Consider the following 27,753-nt stretch of genomic DNA (forward strand, 5'->3'; position numbering starts at 1 on the left):
ATTTTCATGTGAACCCATACCATCGACAGTGATCTTTGATATTTAAAAATGTAAAATCTGACACTGCTTCCATTTCTTCTCCCCCCTATTTTCCAAGAAGTAAGGGGACCAACTGCCATCATCTTAGTTTTTTGTTTTTGTTTTTTAGTGTTATGTTCAAACCAGTTTTTACACTTTGTTCTTTTATCTTCATTAAGAAGCTTCGTAATTTTTCTTTACTTTCTGCCGTTAGAGTGATTATTGTCTTTATATTTAAGATTGTTGATATTTTTCCTGGCATAACATGACTTGCATTATCTAACTCTCAGGGTTATTGTAAGAAAAATGCTATATAAATGTGCAGGTATCACATAAAAATATTATTTAATAGTATGACCATTCCCTCTCAGTTTGGTGTTTCTTTCGTCAATTACAACTGTTACTTTGGAAGCAGTGATACCCTGAAAGCTGGGATGCCACTGACATGGATGGCAATAATCCTTTGGGGTTGCTAATCCAGACCTGGAGAATTAACCCCAAATTTCAGTTTTTGATTCATCCAGGCTAGCATTTCACTTGAGGTATTCATTGCTGCATATAAATTAAGTAAATGATGTGATAATATTCAATGTTTAGTCAGTGATGCAGAAGTAGATGTCTTTCTGGAACCTCTCTTTCTTTCTCCATAATCCAACAAATGTTGACAATATGATCTTTAGTTCCTCTGCTTCTTCCAAAGCCAGCCTATACTTAGGTAATTCTCAGTCCACATGTTACTGAAGCCTTTGCTTGCAGAATCTTAAGTGTGACCTCGCTGGCCTTTGAAATGAGAGCGATTTTTTTAGAAATCATTTGCCATTGTTCTTCTTTAGGATTAGAATATATACTGATCTTTTCCAATCCAGTGGCCACTGTTGAGTTTTCCAAATTGACTGACATACACACTACAGCACTTTAACCATATCATCTTTTAGGATTTTAAACAACTCAGCTAGTATTCCATTGCCTCTTTCAACCTTATTATTAGTAATACTTTCTAAAGGCCACTTGACTTAATTTTTCAAGATGTCTAATTCTAGGACAGGAACCACACCATCATAGTTATTTTTTTTAATTTACTTTTATTAAAGCTATTATTTGAGTTTTCCAATTTTCTCCCCAGTCTTACTTCCCCTCCCCTCACCCCCCCACAGAAAGCAGTCTGTCAGTCTTTACTTTGTTTCCATGTTGTACCTTGATCCAAATTGGGTGTGATGAGAGTGAAATATATCCTTAAAGAAGAGACAAAAAGTCTAAGAGGCAACAAGATCAGACAATAAGATAATCTGTTTTTTGTCTAAATTAAAGGGAATAGTCCTTGAACTTTATTCAAACTCCACAGCTCTTTCTCTGGATACAGATGGCACTCTACTTTGCAGACAGCCCAAAATTGTTCCCGATTGTTGCACTGATGGAATGAGCAAGTCCTTCAGGGTTGAACATCACTCCCATGTTGCTGTTAGGGTGTACAGTGTTTTTCTGGTTCTGCTCATCTCACTCAGCATCAGTTCATGCAAATCCCTCCAGGCTTCTCTGAAATCCCGTCCCTCCTGGTTTCTAATGGAAAAATAGTGTTCCATGACATACATATACCACAATTCGCTAAGCCATTCTCCAATTGAAGGACATTTACTTGATTTCCAATTCTTTGCCACCACAAACAGGGCTGCTATAAATATTTTTATACAAGTGATGTTTTTACTCTTTTTCATCATCTCTTCAGGATATAGACCCAATAGTGGTATTGCTGGATCAAAGGGTAAGCACATTTTTGTTGCCCTTTGGGCATAGTTCCAAATAGCTCTCCAGAAGGGTTGGATGAGTTCACATCTCCACCAACAGTGTAACAGTGTCTCAGATTTCCCACATCCCTTCCAACAATGATCATTATCCTTTCTGGTCATATTGGCCAATCTGAGAGGTGTGAGGTGGTACCTCAGAGAAGCTTTAATTTGCATTTCTCTAATAATTAATGATTTAGAGCATTTTTTCATATGGCTATGGATTGCTTTGATCTCCTCATCTGTAAATTGCCTTTGCATATCCTTTGACTATTTGTCAATTGGGGAATGCCCTTTTGTTTTAAAAATATGACTCAGTTCTCTTTATATTTTAGAAATGAGTCCTTTGTCAGAATCATTAGTTGTAAAGATTGTTTCCCAATTTACTGCATTTCTTTTGATCTTGGTTACAGTGGTTTTGTCTGTGCAAAAGCTTTTTAATTTAATGTAATTTAAATCATCTAATTGGTTTTTGGTGATGCTCTTCAACTCTTCCTTAGCCATAAACTGCTCCCCTTTCCATAGATCTGACAGGTAAACTAGTCCTTGATCTTCTAATTTGCTTATAGTATTGTTTTTTTATGTCTAAGTCCTGTAACCATTTGGATCTTATCTTGGTAAAGGGTGTGAGGTGTTGGTATAATCTAAGTTTCTTCCATACTAACTTCCAATTATCCCCGCAGTTTTTATCAAAGAGGGAGTTTTTATCCCAATGACTGGACTCTTTGGGTTTATCAAACAGCAGATTACTATAATCCTCTCCTGCTTTTACACCTAGTCAGTTCCACTGGTCCACCACTCTATTTCTTAGCCAATACCAAACAGTTTTGATGACTGATGCTTTATAATATAATTTTAGATCAGGTAGGGCTAAGCCCCCTTCTTTTGTACTTTTTTTCATTAAGCTCCTGGCAATTCTTGACTTTTTATTTCTCCATATGAATTTACTTACAATTTTTTTCTAACTCATTAAAGTAATTTTTTTTGGAATTTTGATTGGTAGGGCACTAAACAGATAGTTTAGTTTTGGTAGAATTGTCATTTTTATTATGTTAGCTCTACCTATCCATGAGCAGTTGATATTTGCCCAGTTATTTAAACCTGATTTAATTTTTGTGAGAATTATTTTATAATTGTTTTCAAAAAGATTCTGAGTCTGTCTCGGCAAATAGACTCCCAAGTATTTTATATTGTCTGTGGTTACTTTGAATGGGATTTCTCTTTCTAGCTCTTCCTGCTACATCTTGCTAGACATATATAGAAAAGTTGAGGATTTATGAGAGTTTATTTTATAACCTGCAACTTTGCGAAAATTGCTAATTGTTTCCAGTAGTTTTTTGGATGATTTCTTGGGATTCTGTAGGTAGACAGACCATCATGTCATCTGCAAAGAGTGGGAATTTTGTCTCTTCCTTCCCAATTCTAATTCCTTCAATTTCTTTTTCTTCTCTAATTGCTGAAGCTAACATTTCTAATATGATATTGAATGGTAGTGGTGATAATGTGCATCCTTGTTTCACCTCTGATCTTATTGGGAATGCCTCTAGCCTCTCCCCATTGAATATATTGCTTGTTGATGGTTTCAGATAGATACTGCTAATTATTCTAAGGAACAGACCATTTATTCCTACACTCTCTAGTGTTTTTAATAGGAATGGATGCTGTATTTTGTCAAGCTTTTCCAGCATCCATTGATATGATCATATGGTTTCTGATAGGCTTGTTGTCGATATAATTGATTAACTAACAGTTTTCCTAATATCGAACCAACCCTGCATTCCTGGAATGAATCCTACTTGATCATAATGTATTATCCTAGTGATAACTTGTAATCATTTTGCTAAGATTTTATTTAAGATTTTTGCATCTATATTCATCAGGGAAATAGGTCTGTAATTTTCTTTCTCTGTTTTAACTCTTCCTGGTTTAGGTAACAGCACCATACTGGTTTCATAGAAAGAGTTAGGCAGAGTTCCATCTTCCCCTATTTTCCCAAAGAGTTTATATAGAATTGGAACCAATTGTTTCTTAAATGTTTGGTAGAATTCACTTGTGAATCCATCAGGCCCTGGAGATTTTTTCTTAGTGAGTTCAGTGATGGCCTGTTGAATTTCTTTTTCTGAGATACTGTTTAGGTATTTAATCTCTTCTTCTTTTAACCTGGGCAATTTATATTTTTGTAAATATTCATCCATTTCACTTAGATTATCAAATTTATTGGCATAGAGTTGGGCAAAATAATTTTGAATTATTACTTTAATTTCCTCATTGGTGGTGAGTTCCCCTTTTTTCATTTATGATACTAGCAATTTGGTTTTCTTTTCTTCAAATTGACCAGAGTTTTATCAATTTTATTGGTTTTTTTATCATAGTTATTGATGATGCCAAGATATTTTTTGTAGAGTTCTTCTTTGTATTCTTGCCACCTCTTCTTAATCTTTACTTCTTTTTAGACCCCACCATTTTTGTTGTTTATCATGCCTATTTTTGCATGAAACATTCCTTTGATATGTCATATTTTCTTTACTATTCTTTTGTTCACTTTCTTTGCATTGCTCATTTAAGGAAAACTTACCTCTGGTGGGTGGGGGGAGGCAAGTAAGATTGGGGGGGCATTGTAAAACTCACAAACTCAAATAAAATCTTTAATAAAAAAAAAGAAAAAACTTACCTCTCCTTGCTGTTCTCCAGAATTATGCATTCAGATGAGTAGAGTGTTCTCTTTCTCTTTTCCCCCTTTCACTTTTCCTCTTTCAGCTATTGTAAAGCTTCATCAGACAACTATTTTGCTTTCTTTGTTTGTTTTCTTTTGTTTTTCTTTGGAATTTTTTTCCAGCCTTCTATGATAATATTTTAGGTCTCTGTCCATAGTTAGCCTTTTTGAGTTTTTTGTTGTTGTTGTTCTGGTATTTTTGTATTTTGGATTTAGATTCAAAATAAGAAAAAAAAAATATTGACATGAGTCCAGCAGTTACATAAGAGAGGATTCATAATGTGAAGCAATACATTTCCATTTCTATAATAAACACTACATTTTGCCTTCAAAATTATTCATATTTTCTTTGCTCCTTTGAAGGTTTTCTACTATGCACTGTTTCTTTTTTTGTTAAAATCCTACAGTTCTTTAGATAAAGGATGGTATTTAGATTATACCTACATGATCTAGTGATTTTCTGTACTTTATTCAATTTGAGTGGTTACTTTGCCATGAGAAACTCATGATATAGGCCAATTTCCTTCAAGTCTTACAGTGTTTCTCCACCTTTGACTGCAAAGTACACACACACACACACACACACACACACACTGTCATATATATATATATATATATATATATATATATATATGTATATACACACACATTTATAGGTATATATATACACATTTATTTATATGTGTGTATATGCACACACATATTAAAAAATCTGATTTCATTTTTGACCATGTAATGATGTCTATATATAGAGTCACCTTTTGAGATGTTGGGGGGGAAATTTACTGTGGTCAACAAATTATCTTGACAGAAGTCTTAATCTTCATTTTGTAGTCCTTGGGCCAAACTTGTCATTATCCTAATTATCTTTTCTTTCTTTTGAGTATTCCAGTCCCCTATGAAGAAAGCGACATCTTTATTTGGTGATAGCTTGTAGAAGATATTGTAGATCTTGATAGAACTCATCAACTTTGGGCTCTTTGGCATCAGTGATTGGAGTTTTTACTTATATTGCTGTGATGTAGGAATGGTTGTCTTAGATTCAGAGAGATTTCATTTTGGAGAATATACTGTAGTACTACTTTTCTCATACTTTTATTGTCGGAGGGCTGCTTCATTTCTTGTAAGGGTTTCTTACCCACAGTAGTATAAACAATGATCATCTTAATTAAATTTATTTTTTTCTATCAATTTAAGTTCATTGGCATAGGTTGTCACTGTTAAAGCTTTCCATCTCCTGTTTGATCACATGTAACTTATCTTGGTTCATGGATCTTAACGTTCTAGGTTCCCTTGCAATATATATCTTTACAGTACTAGACATTCCTTTTGTCATTAGATACATTCACAACTTAGCTTCTTTGCAGAGCATCTTGTAATTATTTTCTACTCTTCACCAGTAACTTGTGTATATGGAGTTTTTTGTGCAAGAATACTAGTTTGCTGTTTTCTTCTCTAGTGAATTACCTTTTGTCAGAACCCTCTATCAAGACTTGTCTGTCTTGGGTAATCCTTCATGGCATTTCTCATAATTTCATTGATTTATACAAGCCCTCTGTGACGCAGGAGGGAAAGAAAAGTTAATTGCTACAAAATAGATCTACCTGAACTATTTTGAGTTCATTCCTAGACCTACCTCTTTTCTATGATTAAATATTGGAACGGAGAGAATAAAAAGTTTTGGGGAGAAAAAGAAAGGATCTTTAAAAAGATGAAAAAACAAAAATGGATCTTGTCTTAAGCAGCTCTGAAGACATGTTTATTATTACAGCAGAAGAATTCTGTATTTTAGGTAGTCTTCATCTGTGTACAGAATTTGTAACTTAATTTTTATAATGGAGAATTTATCTTAGAAAATAGATGACAATGATAAATAGGATTTTTAAAAATAAAACAATCATACTACTACTGAATAGAAACATTTTTGTACTAAAATATCACATACTACTTAAGATATAACTGCATCATTAAAAAATAACATCATATTATTAACTGGTGGGGTTTTTTTTTTTTTTTTTTTTTGGTAGACTCCAGAGAAGAAACAATCAGAACCATCCAGAGGAAGAAAGAGGAAAGCAGAAAACCAAAGTGAAAGCAGTCAGGGTGAGTTAAACAATACTCTTTGAAAACCACATAAGTATTTAATATCTTTGTGAATTTGTTGTTGTAAAATATACTCCTTAAGATTTAGTTCATGGAAACATTAATAGTTTTATGCTTATGTGACCCTGAAAGCAACTTTTTCCTGTTTTAGTATATGTGGGACTTCTTACACACATTGTCCAGAAAGGGTACTTTGTCAGACCATTTGCCCTACTCAGAGATTTCACTTCCTTTCCTTTTCAGTCTTGTCCCTGGAGTTACTCAGTTAACCTCTCCATTGTCCTTTACTGTTGAATCCCTTGCCTCCTTTTTCTTTCACCATTCATCCTTTCCTAAACCTCTTCCCTGGATCTCTTCAGCTACACTACTACATTGAGCTACCAGAAGTCACACCATGCTGATTTGGTGCAGTATAAATTTACATTCTTCAGCTTCAGCTGAGCCTTCATTAAAATGAAGCTTTCCTTTTAATTACCCTGTAGTTGATTCCTTGTCTTAGTCCCCACTCAAGCATTTCTAGATTATATCTTCTTTCTTTCTTTTTTTTATTTTCTTTTTATTTTTTTTATGTATCTTCTTTCAAACTCTCCTCATCTTCCCCTCCTTTCTATTTCTTAGCTGAGGAACTTGCCTCATACTTTACTAAGAAATTGACAGGAGCTCTCCTTTTCCCATTCATATCAGGACTTTTCATCATCCCTACTCTCTCTCCTACTTTCCCCTCATTTCTCAAAATGAAGCAATCCTTATCCTTTTTTCCCTTTTTCCTCCCCTTCTCTCCTCTTTTCTCACTCCCTTTTCCTCTCATCTCACTTCCTAATCCAGTAATTAATTCCTGATTTCCAGCTGCATCACTGAGCTGAAGCTGCTCTCTTTAATTACTAGGAATCTCTTAAAAATCCAATGTTCTTTTTTTTTACTTCTCATTCTTCTCAAGCATCCTCTCCTGAATTATTCTCTTTTCCCTTAGTTGTTGTGGTACCACTCTGTTCTGTTTTTCCTTCGATCTAAATATACTTTTGCTATTTCATCATCATCTATATCATGCCTCTGAATTGTAGGTGTTCTCCAAGACTTTGATCCTGAGTGTTTCTTTCTCTTTTGGTAATTGTAATAACTCTTATTTGTCTAATTACCATTTCTGTGACCCATGATTTTTCTATATTCTAGCTCCATACACTCCTTTGAGCTTCAATCCTTCATTTCAAATTCCCTGTTAGACATTTCAAATCTAATTTCTCAATAATGTCTCAAGATCAGCATGCTCAAAACAGAACTCCTTATTTTCTACTCCTCACCCACTTCTTCTAATCTCTCAGGTTTGTAATGTTGACTATACCCACAACTCCTCATCTACTTCACCCCACAATACCTACCACCTTCATTCAAGCTCATTTCCTCTTCCATAGATCATTGCAATGGCTTCCTACATGATCTCTCTACCTCAAATATCTGTATAGCTTTATTCTAAAAGTACTTCTCTATAAGCACAGATCTGGCCATGGTATTCCCCAACACAGAAGTCTAAAGGGCTTCTCATTGCTTCTAGAAAAAGTTAGGAAGTCTTCTTTCTATTTTTAAAGACCTTTACAACTTTGGATCTTTCTACCCTATATTACTTGTACTCTTACATTCTGTGCTATGCCTCTGCACAGCTCCCCTCTACCTGGTAGAATGTCATTCAATACTACTGTATACATGAAGTTTTTCCTAGTTCTCCAACCACTGTTAACCTTTATTCTGAAACTACTTTATTTATTTTATATATACTTATAAATGTGCTCAGTGTCACCACCACTAGAATGCAAATTCTTTGCAAGAAAAGATTATTTTGTTTATCGTATCTTTAATGCCTAGCTCAGTTTCTGACTTAAAATAAATATTTTATTAGTACATATTAATTATACCATATACTTATTAATTGTACTTTATCTGAGCTCCATAGTAATCATTTATTAGTTATTTCCTCATAATGATCACTGGTACCTGATTTTTTTATTTAAGGGAAATTTTGTAGTTTAAATTATTTTTGATATCCTTTTCCCTCTGGAAAATCTAAATAATTAATAATTGTTTGAAAATGACTAAAAATTTATTTTATTTTCCTTAAACCAGTTATAACTATTCTTCTACTTTGGTTTATCTTGAGAAATATTTCAGTATTTACCTCAAAAATATAGTGCCTTACTGTGAATTGGTCCTTAAATCATATACAGTGATGATTTAATGATAGAGGATATTCTTTGTTTCCAGAGTTCAAATCACCATGAATTGTTAGCTTTACTGTTCATGTCATTGAAATTTGGTTGTGCTAACATTAATTAGTTAACTTCTTGGTGAGATTGTTCTCAGAATGCTACTCAAGAATTGTGTTTCCTATTAATAAAAACTTTTACATGAGTGCTCCTCAGTTTGTAAAATACTGTACATATGTTATTTCATTTTGCTTCTTAAATCAATTCTGGGAGGTAAGTACTATTATTTTTTATCCCTAATTTTCAGATGAGGAGTAATTCAGAAGCTCAGTGATTTGCCTTGGGTCATATAGCTAGTAAGCATCTTAGAAGAGATTTAAACTTAGGTCTTCTTGACTTGGAATCGAGCAATTTTACCCATTGGGTCTCCTAAGCTGCCCCTTGTAGCATTAGATGTGTTATGGAATAAGTATTATTAAGTATTATTCTTTATACTGTTCATTCTTTTTTTTTTTTTTAGTAGTAGTTAAATTCCCTTTATTTATGTTGGTGAATTCCTTATTAAATGGTAGTTGAATTTTTAACTAGATTTGCTAGTTGAAGTTTAGAGAATCATGAAAAATAATTTTCATTCTCTTGTTTTATTCATGTTTCAGTTTGTATGCTTATTTTTCTTTCTAGTCTAATTCTACAGTTATGTACTGCACCTACTATGTGTGAGACTAAGAATAGAAAGAGAAAAATGAAATCTGTCCTGCCTTCAAGGAGGGCATAGAACATATGGTGGAAAGCCAGGTTGTGCTCACATACATTCAGTTTCCTGGTTAAAAATTCTACTTCAGGTCGTTCTTGCAGAGATGGAACAAAATGTGTTTTAGATATCATATTGCCTTTTAAAACATAACAGAAGATGGGATCTCATCTGTTGGAAACAGCAGTGATGCCAGTTCAGGTGGAAGATCAAGTGAATGAAAGGAAGAAATGTCCAATATGTCTGTGAAGAAAGGCTAGAACATAAATCATCAATATTTTCATATATGAACAACAGAGCTCAAGAGCAAGAAATAGAAGGGAAAATTCCATTTAAAATAACTGTAGACAATATACAATACTTGGGACTCTACCTCCCAAGACAAATCCAGAAACTGTGAACACAATTACAAAATGCATTTCACACAAATAAAGTCTCAAATCTAAACAATTAGAAAAATGTCACTTTCTCATGATTAGTTTGAGCTCGTATATCAGTTCAAGGAAGTGATGATAAAAAGGAAGATGACCTAGCTCTACCAGATCTAAAGTATTTATCATTAAAACTGTAATGGACCAGTGGATTAGGATAGGTACAAAAGAAACAGTACTAAATGACTACAATCTTTTGTTGAGAAACCCAAAGCCATTAGCTTCTGGGATACAAATCATTATTCAACAAAATCTTTTGGGGAAATTGGAAAATACTATGGCAGAAACTAGGCATAGACCCACCTCTCACACCCTATACCAAAAATAAGTCAAAATGGGTACATGATTTAGACATAAACGACAATACCATAAACCTATTAACAGATCAAGAAACACTCTGTCAGATCTATAGAAAGGGGACAAGTTTATGACCACACAAAAATAGAGTACATTAAAAATTGCAAAATGGAATGTTTTTGACTATATTAAATTAAAAAAAGTTTTGCACTAATAAAACTATGCTGCCAAGATGAGAAGGAAAATAGCTGAGAAACGATTTTCACAGCTAAAGGGTTCTGATAAAGGTCTCATTTCTAAAATATATAGAGAATTGAATCAAATTTAAAAGATTACAAATCATTCCCCAATTGATAAAAGGTTAAAGCATATGAACAGGCAGTTTTCAAATGAAAAAAATTTAAACTATACAAATATGAGGTAGGTACCACCTCACATATAACAGATTGGCTAAGGTGACAGAAAGTGAAAGTTATTTTTATTTATTTTTGCAAGGCAAATGGGGTTAAGTGGCTTGCCCAAGGCCACACAGCTGGGTAATTATTAAGTATCTGAGACCGGGTTTGAACCCAGGTACTCCTGACTCCAGGGCCAGTGCTTTATCCACTACACCACCTAGCCACCCCCAGAAAGGGAAAATTATTAATGTTTATGCCACTGTTGGAAGAGTTATAAACTGATCCAACCATTCTGGAGAGCAATATGGAGCATAATTGTCTGCAGACAACATAAAATACTTGGGAATCTACCTCCCAAGACAAATCCAAAAACTTGTGTGAACACAATTACAAAACTCATTTTACACAAATAAAGTCAAATCTATACAACTGGTCATCAGTTTCTCATGGTCAGGTTAAGCTAATGCAATAAAAATGATAATTCTACCTACATTAAATTTCTTATGTCATACCGATCAAAACCAGCAAAGAACTATTTAACCAAGCTAGAAAAAAATAGTTAGAAAATTCATCTGGAGCCATCAAAGGTCAAGAATGTCAAAGGAACTCATGGAAAAAAATATAGAGGGGGGTGGCCTAAGAGCAGTAAATCATACCCTTGACTACCCTCTTCCCTCTCTTCTATCACCTACCACCCCCTCTTCCTTCCCCTGATCCCTTTCTCCCATCCCTTTCTTCTCCTATTTTCCTCTAGGGTAAGAGAGATTTCCACACCCTATTGCACATGGATGTTATTTCCTCTTGAAGCCATTTCTAATGAGAGTCAAGACTCACTCCCCCTCACTTCCCCCTTCCATTCTATTGCAAAAGTTTTTTCTTGGCTCTTTTTATGTTAAATAGTTTACTCTATTCTGCCTCCCCTTTCCCTTTCTCCCATTACATTCCTTTTTAATATCTTATACTTCCCTATTCTTCCCTATACTTCCCTATTCAGCTCCTTCAAACTGCCTTAATAAATGAGATGGTTCATATGAGTATTATCCGTATCATCTTCCCATTCAGGAATGCACACAGTTCAACATCATTAAATTCCTTGTAAATAATCCTTCCAGTCCACCTTTTCTCTGCTTCACCAGAGTCCTGTACTTGGAGATCAAGCTTGCTGTTCAGCTCTGGTTGTTAGAACAGGAAAGTTTCAAAGTCCCCTATTTCATTGAATGTCCATCTTTTTCCCTGAAAGAGGATGTTCAGTTTTGCTAGGTAGTTGATTCTTGGTTGTGATCTAAGCTCTTTTACAAAACTTCTGGAATATCATATTCCAAGCTCTGTGAGCCCTTAATGTAGAAGATGCTAAGTCCTGTATAATCCTGATTGTGGCTCCATGATATTTGAGCTGTTTCTTTCTGGCTGTTTGTAATGTTTTCTCCATGATTTGAGAATTCTGGAATTTGGCTACAATACTCCTGGGAGTAATATATATATGTAATATATATATATAAAATATGAAACTCCTGGGAGTTTTCATTTTGGAATATTTTTCAGGAGATGATCAGTGGATTCTTTCAGTCTCTGTTTTACCCTCTGCTTCTAGAATATCAGGGCAATTTTCCTGAATTATTTCTTGAAAAATGAAGTCTACGCTTTTTTTTTTTTATCTTGACTTGGAGGTATCCCAATAATTTTATAATTATCTCTTCTGGATGTGTTTTCCATGTCAGTTGTTTTTCAAATAAGGTATTTCCCATTTTCTTCTAGTTTTTCATTCTTTTGGTTTTGTTTTATTGTTTTATTGATTTCTCACAAGTCACCAGCTTCCCCTAGCTCCATTTTAGATCATAAGGAATTTTCTTCAGATAACTTTTGTGTTTCTTTTTCCATCTGGCCAGTTCTGCTTTTTAAGGCATTCTTCTCCTCATTGACTTTTTTTGGATTGCTTTTTTCTATTTGACCCAAATTGGTTTTTAGATATTATTTTCTTCAGGATTTTTTAGTAATTCGTTCACCAAGCTGCTGATTTGGTTTCATGATTTTCCTGCGTTGCTCCCATTTCTCTTATTAGTTTTTCCTCTACCTCCCTTACTTAATTTTCAAAATCTTTTTTGAACTCTTTCATAACCTGAAACCAAATCATATTTTTCTTGGAGGCTTTAGATGTAGGAGCCTTGACTTTGGCATTTTCTGAGTGTATATTTTGATCCTCCATGGGACCAAAGTAATTGTTTCTGGTTTTATTTTAAGGTGGAGCTCAGCTCCCAGGGTGGAAGAAACACTGTCTCAAACTTTTGAGGTATTTTTGTAGCTGTTTTCTGGGACACCTCCCCCACCCTGATCTCAATTCCTCCAAGTTCTTGTGAGAGGCTCTGATTGCCCTCCTGGCCAGTGCTGGTCTGTGGGTGAACACAAGCACACCCCTCTGCCCTGGAGAACCCTTGCTTTGCTTTGGCAGTAAACTGTTGTGCTTTTTCTCCTCCTGAGACTGGGCCCCAGACTGCGACCTGGATCTGACTTATGTGCAAAGCAACAGAGTCCTTCCTGCCCCAGAAAGAGCAGATACCTCTAACAACTCCCCCTGACCCCTTACTGGCCATGGGCTGAGTAGTCTGGAAACTCTGGTGGCTCTGACACCTGCACTGGCCTCTCAACTCTGGTGCAGCAGTTTTCCTGATGGAATTTCCTAATTGTCCTTGACAGTCCCTAGGCAAAGAGGTCTGGAAAGCATCTCCACTGCCTGGAGCTGTTTTGCTCCAGTATGACCTGGGCTGCACTGCAGGTCCTTCCTAACCTTGATATAACAGACCTTTCCCACAGATCTTCAAAGTTTTCTTGGGCTAGAAAATTGTTTCACTTGGTCTTTTTGTGGGTTCTGTCATTGTGGGATTTGGTTATTCATTATTTAAAGGTCATTGGAGGGAGAGCTTGCAGGAGTTGCTGCTTCCACTCCTCCATCTTGACTCCCTCTCCTGCTATATATTCATTTTTGTTGTTTGGGGGGGGGTTGCAAGGCAGTGGGGTTAAGTGACTTGCCCAAGGTCATACAGCTAGGTAATTATTAAGGGTCTGAGGTCAGATTTGAACTCATTTCCTCTTGACTGTAGAGCTGGTGCTCTACCCACTTAGCTACCCCTCTTGCTATTTATTCTGAATAATTCCTACACTATTGTCTCAATGTGCTTATGGGAACCATATTTTAAACTTTGTCTATGAACAAAATAACCCACAATTTAGATTGTTTTTAAAAAGCCAAAATATCTATGTGCAAAATAGCCTCCATTTTTAATCACCTTTTAGTTTGATAGAGCATAGATATGTCTGTTTAATTGTGCCTTTTTATTTTTTATTTTAATTTACAGATATGAATTAGTTTGCTAATATTAGTTGCCATTTATGCCTTTTGTTAACTGAACTGCTTTTATGAACAATTAGAAACCATAAACCAGTGTGAATTAATTGTAGTTTTATAACATGCTAATTTGCTCAGTGCTTATTTTTAAGTAATTAGTGTAATAGAATTTAATCTCCTAACATCATGTGTTTATGTGAACCTCCAATAATTGGAACAATTACTTTAATTGACATGTTTCTATTAAAGTATGCCATTTATCATTTTAAAAGTCTGTCATAATTATTTGGAGTTCTCAAAGTAGAATCTGGTTCCTTCAGAACTGAGAAGTTTTGTTATGTTTTGTTTTTACTAATTCACTCTCCTATTTCCCCTTCATCCCTAACACCAACTAAATGAAGCACCTGGTCCTCATATCGATAAGTTTCATCAGTGTCTTCAAAATCAAATTTCAACAAGTTCTGGCAAAATAACATTGTAGTATTCATTTTCATTGTATTTTAAATATGTGACTCCTTTTTTTTTTTTAGGAAAAAGTGTTGGGGGACGTGGCCTCAAAATTAGTGACTTTTTTGAAGTAAGTTTTTTAAAGGATTCCTCTTGTCTTCTGGGATGATGTATTTTTACATTTGGCCAGGAACAATTCTTATGAACCATATATTCAACTGTTCCTAATTTCAAATAGAAAGAACATTGGGGTTTTTTTTTGTTTGTTTGGGTTTTTTAGGTTTTTTTTTTTTTACAAGGCAAATGGGGTTAAGTGGCTTGCCCAAGGCCACACAGCTAGGTAATTATTAAGTATATGAGACTGGATTTGAACCCAGGTACTCCTGACTCCAAGGCCGGTGCTTTATTCACTATGCCACGTAGCTGCCCCTAGAAAGAACATTGTTAATGGATATAGTTCATCTATCTGAGAATTTTTTATCACCATTAGAGCGACATTAAGGTTTAGAGAGATAGATGAAATAGTTTGAGTCAGTTTCTGATTTGAGTCAGAAGTATAAGGCTTAAAATACAACTCCTTTCAACTGTTAATTTGGGGTATATATAAAAATTGATATGGCAAGTACTATCGGCTTTACTATGAAATATTTTTTCTTGAGAATGGGATTGTCTGGTATAGCAAAACTCACCATTAATATTCCCTCCAAGCTTATTCTTCCATGTGTTTTCCATACAAGCATTAGAGTCCCCTACCAATGCCCAATATCATTGGTTTGGTGTGACCCTGCATTCTTAAAAGCTGTGACAGCAAAGCACAGGCTGGGAAGCCCTCCTAAGCTAGAAACATCTGTAGTGGATATGTCTTGTACAAGTTCTGACCTAGGGAAATGCAGATAGGCTCCTCATGAGATTAATGAATTTGGGGACCATGGTAACATTTGAAGATCAACTCCACAGTTGTTAAGCAATTGAGATTTTCTTTTGTGGAAAAGAAAATCACAGAAAAAAATTACAGGTCCTGAAAGAAATATTTTTGTCAACTGAGACATAAACTATAAACTTCCCAGTGTGTTTTTTACATGCATTCTCATTTATATTCATTAATCCACACCCATCCATTGTGGGTGGTTTGTAAGTATTTTCTAAATTTGGATGTCATCACCATGTAGGTGACAATTGTATTTTGTTCTTTAAAGAAAAAAAAGAAAGAAACTGAGGCTCTGAAGGTGGACGTGTTGAAGTTGAGCCCATGTCTATCCCAACTGGCTGCAGTTCTGTTTATTCAGTCTCATTGATCCTGTTCCATAAGGTTTAGAAAAGGATTTAAAGAAAACTGGGAAATCACTTCTTTTCCACTGTTCACACTCATTGCTTGCTTACTTGTCTGTTAGGGCAATGATGTGACTAATATTATTTGGAGAGCCCAGAGAAAAGACATTGATGGGAGCAATGGAGAAAAGAACAACATGGTCAGAAAGAGGGAGTAGTCCTTGAGGTTATAACTACTTAAATATTCAGGAAAAACCAATTATGGATAATCAAGTTTATATGATGTTAACAGTAAGTAAGCCAGGTATCTTTATGGATTTTCATAGTACCATGTCCATTTATTGTAAACAAGGAGCATGTTTTTAGATTCTTCATTTGGCGCAATAAGCTGTTTATAAAACACTCAAAATAAGGACATAATATTTTTCAAATGTTTTCCTGCTTTTAAAGGAAAATTCCTGGCATTCTTTAAAGAGTGATCTGTCTCATTGTCATTATTTTAATAATGAATCGAACAGTATAACAGTAATATTTTTGAGGTAAGGAAGAGATAATTTTGTTTTTTTTCTTATAAATTTTCCTAATCTTTTAGGAACTGGTTTAGTCTTTTAGGAACTGGTTATAAATATCTTGATTATGATCTCCTTTTGCATTATAAAGTGAATATTTGTTAATATCATACTTAATCTAAAATTACTTTATGGTTAAATTAATTTTTTAGACTTTATTTGAAAGGGTCTTCCTAATTCATATTTGATGCCTTTTTTTTCCCCTCAGTATCAAGGTGGGAATGGCTCTAGTCCAGTAAGAGGAATACCTCCTGCAATCCGATCACCTCAGAATTCACATTCACATTCCACTCCTTCCTCCTGTGTAAGTTTTGGCTGTGAATTTGTCTTGCTCAGCCTAATTCAAAAGATTTTGGTACTGAGTAAGTTTTATGGATTGGTATAATTCATAATTTCCATATAGACTCCTCCATCTAAATTAAAACTTATCTTTTATAAAATAGACTAGTATTCTTTTTAAAGATTTAATGATTGTATGTAACATAAAGCTTTATGACAGTAAAACTGTTACCTTTTGAAAGAAAGCATTTTATTAAATTTGTAGTTGCATTCAAGACTAACATTTCTGTAAGTTAGATGTTGGGCTAAAATAAGGACTAAAATAAGCTTGGAATAAATTCTTAATGGTAAGATTGAATTCTGAATTCCATCTTGTCAATAAGTTTAAGATTGAGATTGGGCAAGTTTTTGTTTGTGGAGATATTTAAAGATTGATTTGATTGCTGTCAACTTGGATAGTTCCCCTACTCCCCCCACTTTGGACAGTAAAGAGAATCAGATTTTCAAAGTCCTTGAGATTTCATGTTTCTTCCAGTTGTGATTTTTAAACATTTTACTTCTTAGTACGAATAATGGTGCCCATTAAATTTATGTTGTGACTATTTTCTGGTCAAGGAAAACATGCTGTTGATTTTTAAATAGAAGTGCCTTAGATCCATAGAATTCATACTTTGATATTGTATTGCAGCTCAAGACATCTAGGAGAAATCACATTTACTTTTTGAGCCACTTCGGTTGTTTTTTGACATTTTTCAGGTGTTTGCTTAGACAAAATTTCTTTTGTCTTCATTTTAACAATTATTTAAAAATGATTTCTAGGATTTCCAAAAGATGGGGATCATAAGGCTGTTAGCAAAATTCAGATATTTGTTCTTGGTGATCTACGTTGCTATAAAGGACTTTAACCTTTTTTTCCCTAATGAGGTAATTTTTTAAATATGTATTTTAGGTTCGGCCGAATAGCCCTTCTCCTACTGCATTAGCTTTTGGGGACCACCCTATTACACAACCAAAGCAGTTATCTTTTAAAATTATTCAGGTAAATTGTAATCTTATGAATTTTCTCTGTCCTCAGAAACAATTGCATTAGCTTCTATTTGTTTCAAAGATACATTTACAAATCACATGTTGTGACTCAAGAAAGCTATGGGCTTAGACTATGTGGAATTTAGCTGGATCAGAAATTAAAATTTACTCTCATTCCTTGTTTCTTTAACGAGTATACAGTTCTTGCAAAATCATAAAACATAATTTGTTTTTTTTCTTTAATCTTTTTGTCTTTGAACTCATCCTCATCTCAGTTTCTCATAAATAATATTATTTCAATGGATCTATAATCTTATTGATGTGATTTTAGCTAATATAGTTAACATACATTATTTAAATCCTGTCATTGAGTGGTCCTTTTTCAGTTTTCTTTTACATTCTACTTTATTATTAGGTATATTAGCCATTTAATGTAGAAGATAAACCAGTTTTCTTTTATTTAGACTGATCTCACAATGCTGAAATTAGCTGCACTAGAAAATAATAAAAACCAGGATCTGGAAAAGAAAGAAGGTCGTATAGATGATTTGCTCAGGGTAAGTAATAATTTGTGAAAGGAAATTAATTGGTAATAGTGATACTTTTTAGAAAATATTGATTTTATTATCATATGAAAAATTATAAACCTGTGAATACTTATTTGTAATCTAAACATGTAGATGAAAGCATCAGGTTAAAAATGATTCTTTGGAAAGCTCTCTTTACAAATTCAGTTTAAAGAACTATAAAATGTAAATGAACATACATATATATATATGTGTATGTGTGTGTGTGTGTGTGTGTGTGTGTGTGTGTGTGTATAGCGCTGAGTTTGCTGTGCTTAACAATCATGAGAGAATTAATTGTTCATTATGTGCATTTTAGGGTTCATTGAGTTCTCTGAATAAGTTCCTCTATGAAATATACAGTTAGCAACCTGCTGTCAACTAACAGATCACAAATGACTCTTCCATATACCATATCCAATGAAAATTGATGTTCCAAATGATGACCCTAAGAGTACTGTAAGATTTCATCAGACTCTTGAATCATTAAAAATCTAAATTATAGTCTTTCTAACATTAATTTCAAGTGGACATGTTACTTTCTCCTGTTTCTTATAAATAATATTTCAGTGCTTCAGTTGTCTTATTGGTGTGAAGTATTCTCTTCATGTGTATGAGAAATAACCATACATTTCTTGAGTACCTTTGGTATCTCTTGTTGTATGTGAATCATCTTTGATAATATACTATGGCTACTTAAAAATCTCCTGCCTCTCTTTTCTCTATTGTTTTTAGGTTACCCACAATTTTGATTCTTGATAAGTTATATCACTGAATGATTTCCAGTCATATAATTTTATATGACTGGAATAATTTTTTACTAATATATACACATTCACACATTAAAATTTTATACTAATATATTGAACTTTTGTGCCAGGGAGTTACTTGATATAATACAAAACACTCACAGTTACCCAAATGTATTTTAATCTTTTAATTTCTTGGCCAGTTTATCATTTATCTGAAATTTCTGGCTAAGATTTTCTCCTAATAGATTAAGTAATTGGCCTTCCTATCCAGCTACATATCATTACTGGAAATTAGACGTTCTTTTTCCCCTTGTTTTTTCCAGTGAAGAATGGTAGGTGAATTAATTTCTTCGGTGGTTGTAGCTCCCAGCAAGCACCTGCATCTACAGGGAGTCCTTCATTTGAACTCTATAAGAGAATATGTAATGTGACAGAGACAGGCTTGATGTTGATAATTAGAGAATTCTTGAACAAAGTTGTCCTATATAAATCTGTCAAGACATTTTGTGTGATGTTTAACATCTTTGTGGGATATACATTCTTTTTTTTCTTTTTTTTAAAATTTTTTTGTAAGGTAATGGGGTTAAGTGGCTTGCCCAAGGCCACACAGCTAGGTAATTATTAAGTGTCTGAGGGATATACATATACATTCTTAGAAGAGAACCTTCCCTTCAAGGTTTCCTTCTCTTCTCAAGAAACTAAAACTAACAAAGAGTAAACTCAGCATCTTGTATTCTCTGTACCTTTCAGCCATTTATATGACCAAAGGTATAGTTTTTTGGAAGCATATCTCTTCCTTGCTGAGTTTTTCATCAACTCTTTGCAATATGCTCATAGATCTGTCTCATAAATACTTTATTAAGGTGTTAAATTGGGCACATAGCTCATTAGTTGATGTTATTTTGATTACCTTTTTAAATTTGCACTTAATTGTTTTCCAGTTATAAAATGTAAAACAAAATTGACTTATGTTAATTAAAGGGAGAAGAATGAGGACTATTGTCTAGATGGAAAGGGAGAGACATTGAAGAGGCTTGTAGAGCTGATTGGAATCCTGTAGCAACTTGTAGGACTTTTGCTTCTACTCTGAAAGTCATAAGGAAGTTAACCCTCTATTCTAAACATCCCTAGGCAGAGAAACCTTTGGTCTCAACATTAAGTATAAAATTGCTCCAAATTCCTACCCGTTAGTTTTTTTTGAGTTTTTTTTTATTCTAATTATTTGGAATTGATCTTCCATGCATTGCATTTCTTTTAATTAGAGATAGTTCATTCAGTGGATCTTATATCTTATGTGGACATCTGTTATTTGCATGGCACAGAATAGGCTCCTATCTTTCCACATATTCTTTCTTTCCTGAACAACCACTATAATAGCTTTCTGAAATCTTTGTATTAGTCTGTATCCTATAATTTATCTTTTGTATAGTTGTCAAAACAATTTTCCTAAGGCTTAGGGCTTTATATTATTTATTTTCTCACAAATCCTTTAGTATTTACCTCTTGTATACAGCAGTGGTCTCCAAACATATAAGTACTTGAATGAATTTATGCTATACTATACAAGTATGTAGGTATGTGTCTGTGTATGTACTCATATATGTATATTAACACGTGTGTGTATATATACATTTATATATAAGCACAGACAAAAAAATGTATAAATTATACAATTTCAACTCAGCTCTAGCCAAAGACTGCTGAACCATTTGAGAAACACCTGCTATAGCCATCGAATGATGGGGGGGACATGGCAGGATAGGAATATATACTGGGGGCAGTGAGAGGGGATAATTTTCTAAATTTGTCTATATAATTACTGATATCAATGTCAAGGTTAAGTTATTATTGCCCTGAAGGGCTGGGGTAGAAATGGATAGGATAGAAGCTTGCAGAACTCGGCCACAGGGCAGAGTTAAGGAGTGATTCCCACTTTTGGCGATCAGAGAAGGTGGGAGGTGACCCATCTTTCCCCTTCCTTATTGGCTGATCATTGATCCTTTTGATCAGGCTAAAAGGTGCCCATTATCTACTAGTCATCCATGACACTTTCCATGTATTTGACCATTAATTTCATTTCTCTTATACCCTTTTCACAGAAAGATTGGATGGAGGCCCAGCTTTGGTGGAGGAATATCAGGGTTCACATCTTACTTCTACACATAATCACTATGCAACTGATTAATTCCTCAGAAAAACTCAGAAAATTCATTAAGACCATAATTATAGAGAAGCTGGTTATCCACCTCAATGAGAAATTTCCTCAGAGGGACTTCTCCCCCTAAATTTCCTTTACTTAATTTATTTTACTAAATTCCTCATTTGTCATAGATTGAAGCATGCTCACATTCACCATCCTCCTCTGTACTGTTTTTGAGTGGTAGTTCTTCCAGTGACTCACAGTGATGTGGCCTCAACCAAAGAATATTCAAGGAGAAGTTTGGAGTCATTAAAAGAACTGCAATTCTTGAAGTTCAACCAACTTCCTTCCCTTTGGTTTGATAATGAGCCAGATTATTTGTCAACTTCTTTTATCTGTTGAACAAGTGTGACCTGACTTTTTAGGTTGTCTTATCTGACACCATATCAGATTCTGAGCAGTAAACATTCTATATCCATTTGTTGTTTCTTGTATGAATGTATAATCTGATCAAGATTTTTTGATTGACTATGGTTCCCCTTCTGAAGTTTCTGAAGTGTTCCAGTTCTTGACACCATTAACTTAGTGTCATATATAGACCAAAACCTCTGGAGAAAATTGCCGTTTATAAGGAATCCCTCTTTTATTTGCATTCTGATCTGAATATCTTCCAAGCACTTTTTATTAGTAGAAATCTCCTTGTTTTATTTCAGCTAATATTAATAATCAGAGGATAATTTAACAAAATTACTTTGCTTACATTTTTCAATGTATTCCTGCATGATAGAAACATAAGCACAGAGAGAGAGCCTCTGTTATGATATATATATGTATATACACATGTATATGTGTGTATATTATATATATATATACATATATACATGTGTGTGTGTGTGTGTGTGTGTATAGTTTTTTTTTGCAAGGCAAATGGGGTTAAATGGCTTGCCCAAGGCCACACAGCTAAGTAATTATTAAGTGTCTAAGATCTGATTTGAACTCAGGTACTCCTGACTCCAGGGTCGGTGCTCTATCCGCTGCGCTACCTAGCCACCCCTGTAATGATATTTTGCTCCTCTGAATAAAATGACTTTTTTTAGTCAATAAACTGTATATTTTCTACACCTTTCCATTGTTTGACTATAAAGATATGTGGTCTTTTATAGAATATTATTTCCAAAAACTTGCTATTCCCTTGCCATGCTTTCATTATGTCTCAATTCTTGTATTATGCTCATAAAAATTCATGAGAAAATAGGCATGTTGGGTTAATAATTACTGATCATCTCTCATTTGGATTTTTGGGGGTTAAAATAAAGGCTAAGAATTTTTTCCCCTCAGGCCTATCTTTGCTTTCAAATAAGTATAAGTCTCTCTACTGTCCTCAAAATGTTGTTTTTATCACAGTCTTACTCTTTATACTGTTCAGTAAACTCCAGTATCTCCCTGTCATTTCTAGTATCTTATACCCTATTTGACTTTTTAAACCTTTCATATAGTATCCTCCCCACCTTTCTAGTCTTCTTATTCCTCACTCTTAATGTATTCTGGAATCAGTCATCCTGGTTTTTTCCTGGTCGTGGTGAATGCTTCTATGAATCACATAGCTTTTTTAGATTATACAAGCATTGTTGATATTCTGTGCAATATTTGTCCAGTGAAAAACTAGAAATTATATTTCTAGAGAAATTATATATATTTCAACTATTCAAATGAATCTGTAATCACATTGATGAGGATTTTGCTTGAAGCAATGTGCATCACATTCCATTTTATCTTTTTCTTTTTAGGTTTTTTTTGCAAGGCAATAGGGTTAAGTGGCTTGCCCAAGGCTACACAGCTAGGTAATTATTATCAAGTGTTTGAGGTCGGATTTGAATCCAAGGCAGGTGCTGTATCCACTGTGCCACCTAGCTGCCCTATTCCATTTTATCTAATTCTTCTCGTGCCCTCCCAAACTCTTAGTTATTAGGAATTTCTTTGCTTTTTTTCCTGTTGTCTTTGGAACACCATTGAAGCACAGAGACTGTCCGTCTGTTCTCTCTTAATCTTGCATCTCTTGATAGTTATTTTCATTTACTATGAAGCAAAATTTGCAAAATCCTGTTTTTCTTCTACTAATTTATTGTCAGTGTTATATATCTTTCTTTTAAAATAAAGATGGAACTCAGTGGATAGAGCACTAGCCCTGGAGTCAGGAGGACCTGACTTCATATGTGGCCTCAGACACTTGGCTTGTGTAACCTTAGGCAAGTCACTTAACTCCATTGCCTTGTAAAAACCAATAAAATAAAACAAAAACAATGGGAAAGTATACATGTACATAGTAATTGTTGTATCAATTACCTTTCTTTCGTATTTATAAGATCTGGAATATTTTTCTGCCTGTTTTGTATGAATTTTGTGTGAATTTATCTCTTACTGTTTTTGTGAATGATTTTCACAGTGTTCTCAACATTATCTATACACTTAGTTCAACCAGCTGCTTTTCCTATCTTTGATCCTGTTAGTGCCAATTGTACCTTCTTTTTAGGACTAATATTAGCATCTAAGTGGAGTGAATCTATTTATCTTTTGTTGTTTGTTGTTTTCCTTCTAGATTAATCCTTAAATGCCTCTAGGGTCAGCTCTTCATACACTTGTTTTCATCTTCACTGCTTTTCTCTAACTTATAAGGTGATATTGCACATAATTTTTCTAACTTCCTTACTTTACAAATAAGTTTATATTCTAAATTAATAATGCCCTTAGTTATCATATTTCTCTGTTTGGCAAGTAAGTTACATCTTTATTAACTCAAGTTCTTATTATCTTCTGGATTCCTTACTATTACATTTGTTTTACATTGGTTAAACTAAAGGAAATTATTGTAATCCATATTAGCCCCTCCATATTTTGTCATCAGTAAAATGTTTAAATAGGCCAACTTTCAATTTTTTATACCATTATCTTTTTCGTATAATTCATTTCTTTTTTAAGCTTTGTATTAATTTTAATCTTGCCTCTAATAAATGGTCTGCCTATACACAGATTGATGATTGAGGCCTACATCAGTAACCTTTTTTGAAGGTGTGTACCTGTGTGCATGTGTGTGTGATGTTATTGAATGTTTGCCAGTGCCTTCAGATGCTTTTCTCAAAAACGATGTATAGGAATAAGGCTTCCTTATAGACCATCTTCTTGAGAAATTAAATCACTTTTCATATATATTTTTCAACTATTCAAATGAATCTGTAATCTCATTGATGTGGATTTTGCTTAAAGCGATGCACATCACAGCCCATTTTATATAATGTGCTCTCCCAAACTCTTTTAGTTATTAGGAGTTTCTTTGCTTTTTTTCTTTTGTCTTTGGAATACCAGTGAAGCACACAGAGACTGTCCATCTGTTCTCTCTTAATGTTGCATCTCTTGATAGTTATTTTCATTTTCTTCTTAGTCAATGTCTTCTCTCGTTTTCCTGTTCCATCTTTTCCAATATATTTCTCACTACCTTCACCTATTCCCTATTCCCACTTTTGTGTTAAAGCACCAAGTATCATAGTATATACTGAATTTTTTTAATTTTATTCATTTGTCAATGATTTTTTTGGTTGTTAAGTTGATATGAAGTTTCTTAATGAATTCTTCATAGAATTCTTTGTACTTTTTAATCTTCTGTAACAATGTTGGTGCATAAGTTACTGTTATTTCTAATGGTAATTTATAGTATGTGAAATGACATTTTTGGTTTCCTTTGTATCCATGTTAAAACAGTTCTAGTTACTCATTTTCATTGATAAATCTTTGAACCATCCTTCCATTTAACCTCCATTTACCTGCAACTTCTGTGGTTTTGTTTATAATGATACTATTAAGATCAGTAAGACTCAATTCCTTCAATGCCCCCTTGCTGGTCATTGGATAAAGATTCCACATCTACCAGTTTTTACAAGAGGTGGATAAAGGTATCTGAGAGGCTGGTTTCCTCATAGTTCCAAAGGGAATTTTCAGCATTATTTGATCATTTTGCTATGCAGTCTTACAGTAAACATTAGCAAAAAGTTAATTAAGATTAAGATAATTAGAATCTTTTCCAGAGTGTGGAAAGTTAAATAAATGTTTTGCAAAATTTGATAAACATCTTTTAAACTGTCATTCATCATTTTGATACATGGAAATTTGTATTCAAAGATACAATAAAGATAAAAAATTATTTTGGAACTTAGGGTTAGGGATTTTTAAAAATTTAGGCCACAGGATCTAGCTTTAAATATGAACTTGTTTGTGAAACATGATAGAACAAAGTGATAAGAGTTTTTTGTACTCCTTAAAAAAGATTGGGGGCAGCTAGGTGGCGCAGTGGATAAAGCACAGGCCCTGGAGTCAGGAGTACCTGGGTTCAAATCCGGTCTCAGACACTTAATTACCTAGCTGTGTGGCCTTGGGCAAGCCACTTAACCCCATTTGCCTTGCAAAAACCTTAAAAAAAAAATGAATGAAAATCATTTGAAGTAAAAACATTCCTCTAGACCACTTGTCATCAAACTCTTATGTATGTCACATTGTCTTCAACTTGAATTTGTAGATAAAACTGTAGGTTTTTTAACTAATAGATATAAAATGGTACAGATTTACTATCACTTTTCTTTCATTCTAGTCTCATTAAGTTTTGAACTTCAATAGTCAGTCTTTAATGTAAACAGTGAAGGAATATCAAGTGGCCCTTAATATAGGTAAACACAAAGTAACCAAATCATATAAAATTTGTGTTATTAGTAACACAATATTAAAGCCAGGCATTCATTTTCAGAATATCACAAAGAAAAGATTCTAACAAAATATTAAGGAGTAAATACTGCTATTGGGAACAGCTAGACAACACAATCTGAATAAAGTGCCAGACCTGGAATCAGGAAGAGCCATCCTCTTGAGTTCAATTCTAGTCTTAAAGCACTTACTAGCTGTGTGAAATTGGGCAAGTGACTTACCCCTATTTGCTTCAGTTTCTTCTGAAAAAGGAGCTGAAGATGAAAGTGATAAACTATTTCAGTATTTTTGCCTGACAAAACCCAAATGGGAGCCATGAAGAATTGGGCAAGATGGAAATGACCGAAGAATTCTGCTATCTTTAAAATTGATTATGATATGCCTTCTCTTGACTTTGCCAGGTATTCTTGTAGTTTGCAAGCATTTCTCTAGTTGAATCACTATTTGATAGAATTATATTATAGTATGAGGAAGATAATTTTCTACAAGAACCCAGCTTGGTATCATTGTGAGAAACTTGGATTTGGAGACCAGGGGGCCAGGATTCAGACATTAGTATGAACACACCAGTTCATCTTTGTGGTCACTTTCCTTTTGTAGAATATATCTTCCTTTGTTGTACTCTCTTATTTGAGCTTAGAAAAGTTTCCTGCCCTCTTCTGACACTTCAGTTGTTATCTTCTCTCCTCCCAACTGATTTAAAATTCCAATTCTGCTCTTGCCCCTTTGTTCACTTATCATTTCAGACTGTTGATTCATTTTTCTGATGATGGATTATAATTCATGACATCATCTCACCTTGGAGTTACAAGTCTTTTCTAGCTCAGACTACAACCTGATGATCATTTTGTATATTCTCTGCAAATCAAACACTTAAAAAATTGCCCCAAACCCTAAATCCTAGGGAATTGGTTTCCCAGAAGTTGGAATGAGATTTAAGGAATAGTATTGTCTATGTATTCGACCCTTCTTTTTTAGTTTTTTGTAAGGCAGTGGGGTTAAGTGGTTTGCCCAAGGTGCCACAGCTAGGTAATTATTAAGTGTCTGAACCTGGATTTAAACTCAGGTCCTCTTGACTCCAGGGCCTATATTCTATTCATTTCACCCTCTAGCTGCCCCTTATTTGACCCTTCTTAAGCTTAATATACTCCATTGTTTATTGCTTGTTGGGGCATGGTCCATTTATCTTAAAAGCAGGGAAGATAATTATGTTACAATTTAAATAACTAGAGGGAAGATTAATCCTAATGGATTCCATCTTCCTCTTTCACTTGAAATACTACTGTTAAGGACATAAGAAGCAAGAAGATGAGAATATATTGTATCTAAATTTTGCAGAACCATCATATCCAAAAATAACTTTATAAGTTGTATATATGATTAAAAATATATTGGTATCAATACACCATTGCAGGATTGGGGGAGAGTAGATCTCCATCTGTTTAATTGTTTAAAGAATGGGGTCTTCTGTGTATTTTGGATTTAACAAGTATTTGTTGAGCACCTAATAGTTAAGATGATGTTAGGTCAGGCTCATTCAGAAGTGAATAAGTAATTGGGATTTGATAAGAATAAAACAAATGATAGACTTACATTCCACAAGAGATATATAAGCAAAATGCTAAGGTAAGGAGGGATTAAGAATTGGGAAAAACAGGGGGTGGCTAGGTGGTGTAGTGGATAGAGCACTGGCCCTGGAGTCAGGAGTACCTGAGTTCAAATCCAGCCTCAGACACTTAATAATAACCTAGCCGTGTGGCCTTGGGCAAGCCACTTAACCCCATTGCCTTGAAAAGTCTAAAAACAAAAAAACAAAACAAAGAATTGGGAAAAATAAGTTATTTGAATTGAGTCATAAAAGACAGCTACAATTTTTAACAGGGAGTTCACTAAAGGTTGTATTACAAGCACTGTTAACATTATGAGCAAAGA

At 34.1% G+C, this 27,753-nt stretch overlaps 1 protein-coding gene across 4 annotated transcripts in view; it reads left to right on the forward strand.

Moving 5' to 3' along the window:
• The window catches only part of TLK1 (tousled like kinase 1), a 164,526-nt gene that overhangs the window by 82,965 nt on the left and 53,808 nt on the right, over positions 1-27,753 (forward strand). For all 4 annotated transcript variants that reach the window (XM_074215727.1, XM_074215728.1, XM_074215729.1 and 1 more), the window contains 5 exons: positions 6,540-6,615; positions 14,558-14,604; positions 16,521-16,616; positions 17,541-17,630; positions 18,082-18,174. In XM_074215727.1, coding sequence (XP_074071828.1) covers positions 6,540-6,615; positions 14,558-14,604; positions 16,521-16,616; positions 17,541-17,630; positions 18,082-18,174 — 402 coding nt within the window. The remainder of the gene's footprint in view (positions 1-6,539; positions 6,616-14,557; positions 14,605-16,520; positions 16,617-17,540; positions 17,631-18,081; positions 18,175-27,753) is intronic.

Source organism: Macrotis lagotis, chromosome 1, assembly GCF_037893015.1.
Source record: "Macrotis lagotis isolate mMagLag1 chromosome 1, bilby.v1.9.chrom.fasta, whole genome shotgun sequence".
NCBI lineage: Eukaryota > Metazoa > Chordata > Mammalia > Peramelemorphia > Peramelidae > Macrotis > Macrotis lagotis.